Source organism: Daktulosphaira vitifoliae, unplaced genomic scaffold (assembly GCF_025091365.1).
Source record: "Daktulosphaira vitifoliae isolate Bord-2020 unplaced genomic scaffold, ASM2509136v1 Scaffold_4, whole genome shotgun sequence".
Taxonomy (NCBI): Eukaryota; Metazoa; Arthropoda; class Insecta; order Hemiptera; family Phylloxeridae; genus Daktulosphaira; species Daktulosphaira vitifoliae.
The window spans coordinates 23,023,863-23,036,518 of record NW_026099575.1 but is presented as its reverse complement, the minus strand read 5'-3'; the positions used below and the strand labels follow the sequence as shown (position 1 = coordinate 23,036,518).

At 27.8% G+C, this 12,656-nt stretch overlaps 1 protein-coding gene across 3 annotated transcripts; it reads left to right on the top strand.

Moving 5' to 3' along the window:
- Positions 1–3,896: 3,896 nt before the first annotated feature.
- Positions 3,897–11,690, top strand: LOC126903728 (uncharacterized). 3 transcript variants are annotated; one of them, XM_050682157.1, is made up of 10 exons: positions 3,897–4,343; positions 6,539–6,687; positions 6,982–7,178; positions 7,677–7,861; positions 7,929–8,158; positions 8,219–8,899; positions 9,005–9,599; positions 9,783–10,001; positions 10,550–10,743; positions 11,075–11,690. In XM_050682157.1, the coding sequence occupies exons 1-10, from the start codon at positions 4,208–4,210 to the stop codon at positions 11,540–11,542; spliced, it is 3,054 nt and encodes a 1,017-aa protein (XP_050538114.1). In that variant the 5' UTR covers positions 3,897–4,207; the 3' UTR covers positions 11,543–11,690. The 3 variants fall into 3 exon arrangements, with proteins under 3 accessions (XP_050538114.1, XP_050538113.1, XP_050538116.1); XM_050682156.1 differs by having other exon boundaries at positions 11,066–11,690; XM_050682159.1 differs by lacking the exons at positions 3,897–4,343; positions 6,539–6,687 and having other exon boundaries at positions 7,025–7,178; positions 7,751–7,861; positions 11,066–11,690.
- The last annotated feature ends 966 nt before the right edge of the window (positions 11,691–12,656 follow it).

The window sequence follows — 12,656 nt, the reverse complement described above, 5'->3', positions numbered from 1 at the left end:
TAAAAAAAAAGTAAACAAGTTTTTTTTTTTTTTTGCTTAAATAGGATAAACAATGATGTTTCAATCGGCACCGTTTGGTGATCTTTTGTTTAAGTATTTTTTTGTGATAAATTAGTACGCATATATTTAAATCTTTCTTTTTTCTCTAAGTATAACTTAAAAATTTCAAGTTTTGAGTGCATACACTTATAAGAAAAAATGGATTCGAATTTTTTTTTTCAGGATAACGACGTTGGTCATATATTTCATATTTCCGATTCAAGTAGACAGAGATATTATATTTATTGCACTGGCAGTTTTTGAATTTTTTGGAGATGAAACTTTCAAAGAAGAAAAAAACTTTAATTAAAGCAGTAAAACCTATTATGAATATTCGCTCAGTTTTTACTACACATCCTATTAAATTGGAGATACCTATTTTATCAAATAATTCAATTTTAAAAGAACTGCTCAGAGAAGATAAATTTGCGCTAACTACAATTATTGAAACCAAAAAAGAGCCCTCTAAAACTTCTATAGGAAAATTACATTAATGGATAATTCATTGAACTTGGACAAAACATCGTCAAAAAATAATCTTTCAACTCAACCATTTAAAATATTAACACATCAACTAAAGAAAACAACACTTTAATGAGTAATTCTTACAACTTTAATAGAAAACCGTCTAAAAAATGAACAGAAATTATTAAAACATCTAAAGTCTTGGAAAAGACTAAAGAGAATAGAACTTTATGACGTGAAAATAATAATAACAAAAAAAACCGCTACTAGAACTCGTCCTCATGATATTAAAAATCATTTATGGGATAAGAGGTTGTTCTCATTGTTCTCTAAATTTGACGAAGAAATCATGATGGACAATGGTAATAAAATAATTATTTAAACAAACTTTAGTATTTTACTATTAACGAAAATGTTTTTTAGAATCATTTTATTCCGTTTGTCCCGATATCTTAAGCACACATATAGTGTTGAGATGCCCCCGTCTAGACGTCACTATGGATCCGTTTTGTGGTGCTGTTGGATAACGTCATCCAATTGGCCAAGAGATACACTCGAGTAATCGATGTTGATATCGATGCTAAATATGAGCTACAGGTCATAATGACGTCTCCGCATCGGGCGGTCCTTCGTATAAAAAACACCAAGTTTTACAGTCTCGAAAAACATATGTGTAACGACTAGGTAGTAGGCGGTAGTAAACTCTTCGACTTGCTGAGAATTATTATTCCCAACATAGCACTGCACATACCTAAAAGTACAGGTCGAAATTAAGTAAATTAATCTAATTTCTATAGGTAAATCACAATTGTAGTTAATGTTGATTAATTAATTTTCTAGTTGATACAATTTGGAAAATTATTCGAACTCAACATGGAAATTCAACACAATTATATTAACGAAAGACACCATTTTATAACTGGGTTTTTCGGCCGATTTTTCAACATGAACAAAATGTACTTATTTAATGACAACAAACTTTACACGAATAGAAAACATCTCAAATATCTAGAATTTGCTGATTACTATTATGGTTAAATTATAATTCATCCAATTTACATCTACGAATTTCCACATATTCTAATTTTCAATATTTTAACGTTATATACCACCGACTTCGGAAATTATATAAATACCTTACAACTCTTTTATTTTTGTCACAGCTTGCTGTCGGATAACATATTTTACTGAAAAATAAAGTTTAAATCATTGTATTATGATTATATACATTTCATTGTAAAACATATAGTATTTGTATTGACATTTCAAATATATTTGTTTTTGTATAAATTAAATTAAATTTTATTTCATGTTTAATTTTTTATCTGAATATTGTAAGTAGTTTTTACTTAAGATTATTCTGAATATATTTTGTTGATTGCAAAAATGTAAATATACTTAAATTGCTAAAGTTGCTTGCCCAAAATATATTTCATATTATATTCTATAATAAATAATTATTATAAAAAATTGAATGTTTCGAGTTATTTTTTTACATTTTCTAGTGGATGTTAAATAAATTAACGATAATTTATACAAACTAAAAATATAATTAATTAGAAAATTAAAGACAAAATCAGTATACATATAATAATTACATTTTATATATAAGATTTTAAAATATTGTGAATATTTATTAGCAACTAATTTCAAACATTATTTGAAAAAAATCTAGTATATGAGATTTAAAATTTGAGTTCTTTACATTTTTGGTTTTCTTTCAATAGTAAGACTGTCCTTCGTTTTTTTTTATTAAAAAATGATTATTTAATACATTAAGTGTAATCCCATTTAATAATAATAAAATATATTTAGGTATTATGATTTAATTAGCACTTTATATATAATTTATATTTTATATAACAATATATAATAAGTTTATTAAATATTAATGTATAGAATTTATATTTTATACCATTTATAATGAATAAAAATAAATGAAATAATCAGAGGTGCCGGAACTATTTTTTTTATGGGGGTAAAAATTTAATGACTAAAACTCGGTCCCCTTAATTGTTACTAAGTTAAAAAATGGGTTAAGATATTTTTTGGTGGATTTTAGTGATCTTATAAAATAAATTCGGTTATTTATAAATTTTACTCTTAATAATTCATATTATTAACTTCGATGCGAAACTGAGAAGGTATCAATTTTACCATGAAGTGTTTATTTATTTACGTCAAAAGATCAAAAATCATATCTAGTTGAAGACATTACCCTCAACAATTGGAAATTTTTCCCACGTTCCCCGTTAATGGAGAAAATCCCCCCAAAAATTACGATTTTTAAAATCGGTAAATTTCGACGTTTTTTTCACTTATTTTTTTTAAATTGTCATCATTTATTGAAAAATGAACAAATCAAAATAATTTTGTTATATTGAAATCTTAAGAAATCCCCTTTTATTTGATATGATTTTTTTTTTTAATCTGATCCTATACCTGCCTACAAGAGAGGATTCAAAATAGCAACTTTTTCAACTTTACTTTTGAAAATGTCCCGGAAATACTGCGTCCTTTAAACTTATGTCAAATTGAAACTTAGATACGTAATATAAATTAAAAAAAAATTGTCCCAACGACGTACGTGCAAATGATTGCCGTAGTTAATAAAATGCTATATTTGTGTTAAAATTTTCAACTTTAAATTGTTATAACTTTTTGAAAAATGTACAGATCTACAATATTTTTTTTTTTTAAATACATTATATATACTCCTTTCATTCGACATATTTTTATTTAAAATCGGGAAATTCCCCTTTATACAAAGGGCGTTCAAAACTTGAAACGTACGTATAAAATTTAGAACTTTTTCAACTTAACTTTTGAAAATGTTTCAGAAATACTGCATCCTTTAAACATATGTTAAATTAAAGCTTACATTATGTACTATGAGATAAAAAAAAAAAAATTTCCCGAGGCCTATCTTCTATGTGCAAATGACCGTTAAAATTGAACAGAAATGTTATTTTGGTGCTTAAAGCTTTCATAACTTATTGTATACGGCGACCTATTTTCTATGTTTTAATGGCAGTCTAAGTAGAATAAAAAAATAGGAGTTAATTTTGCTTTTGGAACAACTACCAATTTTTTAAAATTAAACACTATCTACAGAATTGAATCGATGCTTTTATTATGATAGTGATTATAATCGCTGTCAAATATCATCTATACTCGTCTCAACTATGCCACTTCCATACTGTCCCACGACTTCACTGTACTACTGATTTTTTATAATCGCTAATGACGCAAAACCGGTCACCACTATTTCTATGGTCGCCCGAACGAGCTACAAAAAAGGAATTATACGCCAACGGATTTTCACAATGTTGTCTAAGGATATTGTTAAACATGTATTTTGTTCTATGACTTTATAATATCACCGCTGTTACTCAAGTTCTGTCGACGTTATGTTTAGTTATTTTGTAATAATTCGAGTGTATCAAATTACTGAAATAATAATATTATTGCTGGATGTGTGTTTATTTGTGTTGTTCGGTTATTGGTCACGGGACAAGCACGCCAAGTACCGGAACTCCTCTGTTACACCTACGATCAATCACATCACATAGAGGCCGGAAGTTTCCTTCCGCAATGGCTGCAGCAACCAGTGGAGGACCCGAAGTCGGAACTCGTGTAGTAGTTAGTCGACTCTTGGCGGCCAGTAGTTACCGCCTTACACGGTTTTGTTTTATTCATCGCAATGGGCTGCGGAACCAGCACCGGCGCTGGTTGTCGTCTCAACAAGGAGTTATACTTGCCGTCGACTGAGTTGCGTTTTAACGCCGGACAAATCCAAAGACTCAACGTCAATTTTCTCAGTGGATATGAAAATTTGGGTAAGTCGGGATTAAAATCATTACATTGGACTTTTTTTTTAATTTAATGATTTTGTTTAGATTAATATTTTTTGTCTCAACAATAAGTTTAAAGTAATACGTCATATATTGCTATCATGCTATTGTATAATATTTCTATCATGTCAAATATAGTTTTCCACTACAATTTGATAATTATAGTATTTTAAAAAATAGTCTTAAATAGATTTGATCTATTTAAGAACTAATTTATCTACAAGAACTTTTATTTAAAAGATTAGGACCTTTTATCAACACTATTGAAATCAAATAAGTCAATTCGCTTAACGATAGCAGATTTACACGATTTCACACTCAAGCTAACAATCGTGCTTTTGGATGGAAAAGTAAAAGCTGTTGATTTCATTAATTCATTAGTTATTTTTACTGTTAAACATTTTTTTATTTGAAATCCATTAGTTTCCTGTTTAAACATGTGTATTACTACAATAAATTAAATCGTGATTACAATATCACGTTGTAATACATTGAGTTATATTTGACAGTATATAAAACGTTTTTTTAATGGATTAATAGAAAAATGTTTCGAAATTTTACTTAAGTAAACATTAAAAATAGTAACAACCTAGTAAATGGTATAAAATTAATTAATTTATATGCTTATTAGAGATGAGTCGTTCGCGAACGAACGGATCGCATTGAACGGGTCAAAATAGTGAACAAAATGATTCAGATCGCCAAACCGTAGTGATCCGGATCCCTCAAAAATTAATTTTTTCCCGTATAAACACACTGAACCGATTCGATCGCTTACCAAATATCAATGATAACATGATAACATATTCATACGTCATTTGTTCATACGACATATCCCTAATCCGAATCGCGACTCATACATGCGATTCGCGAATCGAGAACCGCAAAAGAATCAAAACTATACTGAATGTTCGATTCAATTGATTCAAAATATCTTTTAGATCGCGAACGGGTCTTTGAACCGGATCTTCTAGTTGGCCTGATTCGAATGAATCGGATTACTTAGGTGAACCATAATTCCCATCTCTAATGCTTATGAACTATTTAAAAAAAACTATGTTTAATAACCATTAAAACAAGGACTGATAGATAGTGATTGTATATTAAAAACCAGGCATGAACTGATAAGGAAACTGGGACTTTCCCGGCAGGCACACAACAATGTTATAATTTATTTAATTCAACTGGGGCCTTTAACTTGTCTTTTGCGTTTATTTATAAGTGGTATAAAATAAAAATTCTGCGTTCTACTAATTTAATATATGTATAGTAAAAATTAATTGCTTGAGGCTATTTTCTTTTATGACATCGGGCTCTTCGAGAATGTTTAACCACAATGCTCTTTTATGTATAGTTGGCGATTACAACCATTTACAAATTTCTATATATCTCCGCACCTGACACTTCACTTTCTATAATTGAGAAAATCAATTAAATTTTATGTAAATTTATTATATTACTTATATATTGTTATTGTTACTATAACTCATACAATCTAATAATTCCTGGTTATTAAATACTACCAATCTGGCCTTGATTAAAACATTTGTGTAAAATTTGCATAAGACGCGAAATATACTTTCTACCCACGTGAAAATTCTCAACAAATTCTTATAGTGAGCATTTATTTATTTAAAGTTTTAATTCAGCAATTTAATTTTATCATAGAATAAATATAATTTTTTTTCTGTTAAGAACAGTTTTACCAATTACAAAAAAGGGATTTAGAACTGAGTATTTTAAAAAGATTGATAGTACGTGTTATTAATCACCAGTAAAACACCGCAAGTTTTTAATTTTTAAAGATAGCAAAAAGCTTTTTTTTGCATCGTTCATTTGATATTTTAAAATAAATTCTGGGTATTTATGACTCTGTAATGTAATGTTATTATAATTTGGGCAACTATTACAGCAATTCTCAAGTTAAGCAAATATCAATTACAATATAGTATTATAAAATACATGAAGTTTTAATTATAATTCAGATTATTTCTAAAATTGTGTGGGCTATCACATTACTTATTCTATTTTCTCAATACCCATTGATATTTCAAACTATATGAGAATTATTATAAATATATATGTATACATATAATCTTGGATAGGACATATTAATGTATATTGTTAAGTAAATTTATAGCTTAAATGAATTGTTTACGAGGTGTACAAATATTGTTTAGATGATCTACCCACATGTGGTAACTCAAGAGAAATTAAAACTACTATCGATCAAATAATTCAAAGATTGTTGTGTGGCATTGGTATTTTGGACAAACGGTTTGCTAGTAAATTTTTAGTTAATTCAGAACCAATTTCATCAAATGTACAAGTGAGAATTTATCTAAAAATTTATACAATTATATTTAAATCATTTTTGATCTTATAACATTTTTTTAAATGATAACATTGAATGTAAAGTATTGAGTAAAATAGTAAAATTATATGAAAATGGTATATAGGGTGTTCAGTAAGTAAGGAAATGATTATCTATTATTCTCATTATTTATAATAATTTACCTGTTTCCTTATTTATTTAACACTCTGTATATATATATATATATATATATATATATATATATATACATATATGTCTTTTAATTTAATTGTTTTAATGATTTTACAGTTGTCAAAAAGCTACACTTATTATGTTCGGCTAGATTCACTATCAGAGCCAAATTTATATGAAGACGATTATGAATATTCTGTGAGATGTGTTACAGAAGAAGATAATGCACCTCAAGGCTTTGTTAAAATCAGAATAGTATCTAATCAACCGGAACAATGGAATGACCTAACTGATGATTACGGATATCTCAGAAGGTAATATAGTTTATTTATTGAAAACTCTTTCAAATTATTTTATTAAATAAAAATTTGTTCTTAGAAGGGTGCTAAATTTTAATCATAAAATTAACTTTCCATGACGGGATTATTTTCATTTAAAACAACTAAATTAAAATAAAATATTTTGTTTAAAACGTGTTTAACTTTAATTTAACCATCCAAAAAAGGTTATCTAAAACAAAATTATACTCTGAAAGAATAAGTTAAGCATTAATTTAAATACATCATTATGTTAACCTGTGGATTACAATGTATGAGATTTGCTACAAAATTGATCTAATTAAATATGAAAGAGTACCATTACTTAAAAAGCATAATATAATAGGCATTCTATAAATACGTTTAAAAATTGAAAAACATTTTAAACGCGTTTTAAAATTTAAGGGTAATGAAGTGCAAAAAAGCATTAAGTTAATTCAAAAATTTTATTTTATAAGATTTATAATGAAAATTATATTAATATACTATTGTTAGAGACAAAGTAAAAATGCGTTTTATTGAGCTGCTCGCCATATCTGCGTCTAAAATTGATATTCTTGATTCGCCAGAAAACGTAGACGAAAGTTATTTGTGTGGGTGTCCTGGAAAAATTATAGATGCTGGTGTACTGCACGAAATTATCAACATACCTCCAGAAGAACATATATATTTTGGTCTTGGTAATAGTTATAGTTTAATACGATTTATCTAAATGCACTAGAACATAAATATTATATTAAATTATAGGATTTAGTGGCCAAAGTAGATTTCCCGACATTAAAGATCTTTGTATAAACGTGGTTGAGGACGCCCAATGTGTAAAGCTCCGAGTATCTGGTCCAAAACTACCTACCGAAGTTGCAATTGTTCTTTTACCTTTCATTCAATTTGAAAGTTTTCCAAAGTACACCGATTTATTATCTAGAGTGCCTATAACTCATCCTGATATTCTTTTACACCAGAGAGCTTGTTCCATGGTAAGTTAAGATGACGTGTGCAACTTTTTAAATTTGACTTCAATTATTTTGGGTTTTCAGGGGTATTTTGTAGTTCCTATAACACCTCACCAATCTGTACGCTGTTTTGACCGTCAATCTACCTGGCAAATTCGATTCCCAGGTGCGGAGTGTTTATATCAAACTCATTACTCCGAACGCAGTGTAATTAGCAATATAAATCATTTTTTACAAACTAAAATACCCAAGTTAAGAAACGGAGATAGCGGCGTGTGTGTAGTTAGTGGTTACATCCTCAAATCACTTTTATGGTTTCGCTTAGAAGAATGTGGGTCTATTGAACAATGGGACCATGGGTGTGTGGCAGGTCACATACTAATCATATTGGACACTTTAGTAGCTGCTCTCCGAGCTCAGCATCACCGTTCATACTTCTTTCCTTATGTAAATATTATACTGAATTCCCCTAAAGCTGGTCGTACTATTGTACCAGAGGATGACTATCAAAATGATGTAGAAATAATAGAAGCTTACATGTATGGATTATTCGAGAAATCTCTGGGAAGTGACTCGATAGTTACAGGCCAAGCATTCGAAAATCCCGATCAAAGCTATTGGATGAACTTAGAATCAGTTATGTTACATAAATGGCATAGAGTACTTGATACAATAAGTCCAAAACAAAGAAAACGAGAATATTCAAAAAAACAATTAGAATACATAAGTGAAGTTTTCAAGGGAATGTTAGCAACAAGGAATTTTGTAAGTTTTTATAAAAAACAACATTTAAAATTATTTGTTATGGTAAAAATAAAAATATAAATTGATGTTGATTTTACTCTAAAATTTTATTTTTATTATGTTTAGGGAAAAGATACAACATCATGGTGCTTTTTAAATGAAGAGAAATTACCTCATTGTATAGGAGGAGGAAGAAGTGGTCGAAAAGAAGTCAGTTTAGACACTGCTTATCTTGTGTCTGTAGTAATAGAACAAGCGTTAGCAGCTATAGGAACTCGCAGGGACATTAAATCGGTATCCGAAAGAAATCTCGGTGTACCCTGTTTTAAAATTTTTCGGAATAAAAGATCAGACCGCCAACGTAGGATACGCTGCCCAATCAGTCGTCGTATTTCAGATGACAAAAACGAAGCTGCTCGGCAATTACTAAGTAGCGTTTATACTGATGCAGTGACTACACATTTTAAAGACGACTTCGATTTAGTCAAATTTGTATTAGATCATTTGCATACAGCTGCTCAATCCGACAGGCGTTTAACACCATCACTTCAACCATTCCTACAACAACTGTATGATGTATCGCGCAAAACGTGTTGGCATTTAGATGAATGGCAACGACGCTGGGATAAAGAAGAGCTCCATTCTCTTGGAACGTTTGCCAGACTCCTTTGCCGCAATGCTATACAGCCAACTGAGGCTTTACATGATGCTATACAAAAAGGTACATACATTTTAAATTAATTTTTATGAATTATTAAAATTGAAACCATACTTAACTTTTAATAGCATTTTACATTTATAAAACAATACAATTTTATTTTATACATATTTTTACTAAGTGACAAATACAATTAAGTATATTCGAATATTTTATGTTATACTATAAGTATAATACTTTTAATAGGTTGGTCATGGGCTGATAACCTATTGCAAGTTTTAATGGAATTCCAGGATGGTGTAGAAATAATTTGTATTCCTGAATCAAACAATGTACAACGCTTTAGCATATCGCTACCAAAAATAGAAAAGGAAAATTTTGCGTCTAGAAGTTTAGGAAGAATGACTGATAAGAACTATTTTACAAGAGCAGATACAGTTTCTAGCAAATTTAAAACAGTCAGAGGTTCGTTTTTATATGTAAAATATTTTATTTTTACATATGTACCTTAAAGCTAACGAATATCGCACTATGAAGCCTTATCTTATAAAAGGCATTTCGAGCTAAATGATTTCAAAGTTTCTACCTACAACAAGTCTTTCATTAAGTTTTACTTTTTTTCAATTTATATTAAATTTAAGTTAAACTTTATAAAATCAGCTTGTATATTTAGTTAAAGAATAACAAATTTGAATGAGTTATACCAAAATGTTATACATCATAAATTTCAATATGACTCACTTCCACTTAAAGTAAAATATAAAAAATTAATAAAATATCTCGTAAATATTATACCTATGATTTTAACTATATAAACAAAATTTATTTTTAAAAGTACAAAAATAAAAAAAATATATACATGAGAATAAGACTATAAATTAACTAGTAAGACAAGTAGATTGATTTATTTAGTCAAAAAGTTAAATAGTAAAATATGATAAATAGTAAACACTGGATAATTCATCCAGAGTATTTATAATTATTAATTTTTGGTTTAAAAACGTTTTTTCAAGGATGGTCGTTCTTAGACGTCGATTCGATTTTAAGTAGCCAAAAGAAAAATACTTCAAAAGATATAACTACTATTTATAATTGCCTACATTGTCAAAGTCCAATGACTAAGGCCGTAACTAGTAGCAGACAAAGGAGCAATCATCGAGTCTTAGGAAATATTGTGAATGCATTGATAACATTACAAAAATATACAGTAAGTACAATATATTGTATTTTATCAATATATCAAATATAAATAACCTCGTTAATACTGACTTCGAAATTATTGATTTTATATTTGTTGAAAAGATTATTTTTTGTTATATTTGCTTAAAATTTTGTTATAAAAAATCTTAATAACTTATTCATCCATTAACCCATCAATAATAATCTTTATAATTAGTAAAAATATGAATAATTTTCTGTTTTTATCTTATTTTTTTGAAATATCAAATGCTATATTAAAAAATGATTATTGTTTATAAAATAAAACTTGTAATTATAATTTAAGTTAAGCTAAATATGTGAATGAAAAGATTTTGCAGGAAATGTGTGCTGTTTTGCCAGAAGATAAACAAGGACCCGTATTAGATGATATTCGGAAGATCAGTAAAGAGAGACAACGAAAACGCCGTGATCTGTCTTTGAGTCAGGATGTTCAAACGACTGGTATCTATAGATCGATGTCTGAATTATCATTATCGCCAAATTTGCAGAATGTTCTAGATTCTCATGATACCTCCTCAATTACTTTACCTGATTTAAAAAATGTAATTTCAGAAAATAGTTTATTGTCCACTTTAAGGATAGCTAGACATAAACAGTCAAATAACGCAACTACAGTATATAATCCAGCGTTCTATGATGCTCCGGTGGCTTTTACACATAATGATACCTCAGCTATTGGTAGAGTTCAAAATCCTCTATGCCAGCCTTACTTACGCATGACCCAAAACAATGAATTTAGCTTATCTACCGACCCAATGCCGTTTAATGATGCCACTAAATTATAAATTCAAGTACATTCAAACATCTAAATAAAGTACCAAGAATTTATCAAAATTTGTTTATTATTGCATCATAATTCACTTAAGTCGAATTTGTTTATATACACGGTATTTTATTACACTTTATTAATTGGCAGCTGGAACAAAATTCAAAACTTAGTACTTATAATATTATAATATATTATATATATATATATATATATACATGTAAATAAAAATGTATTTTTTGTATTCATTAGCTAATAATATAATGAATTTATACGTTTTTAATTAAATTAAGTTTTTTATAAGAATTTAAATAAAGTTAAGTTTTGAAGAATATTTAATCACAAGTTTGATTGTGTATTTAATTAATATATTAAAACCACAAAAATGACTAAAAATCTGAACATTTTTTTCTATTAATACATTACAACGCAAAAAAAAGTATTTAGGTTTTAGTATGAATAGTATTTATTGTGTAAATTAATTTATGAATTTGAAAGTCGTGTGGTCTATTTCTTTAATCAACAAATAAAATAATAAAAAAGATAAATTCAAAAATTGAAGTATGACTTATCATCTTAACGTATGATCCTAATTTTCTGTGAGAAGAGTCATTTAAAATGATACAAAACAAATTTGCATAATATANCCTAATTTTCTGTGAGGAGAGTCATTTAAAATGATACAAAACAAATTTGCATAATATAAATAGAAAATATTATAATAAAATTAGCTGTACATTAAATGACACTGGACTGATTTTGTTGGTCTATGCGTTAAAAAACCTGATTTTAAGCTAGTTGAATCTATCGTCAACAAAAATTGGGAAAAACTCTTAATTTTAGAAATTTAGAAAAATATTTAAAAATTACAATACCATAAAAAATGCCATTTAAAATTTTTTTTCTGCATTTTATTTCAAAAGTTTTAAATTTCTATTTTAAAATACTGATTTTAATAAAATTTTAAAACTATATAAAAGAGACAACAAGCACATCATCTATACTATTCCTAACTATGACGCATTGTGCGCGTTTTTTAGCTTCGATGTGAAGCTGAAAAGGTATTAATTTTACTATGATGCGTTTTTTTTTTTTTTTTTTTTTTCCCTTTTTTTTCCTTTTTTTTTTTTTTT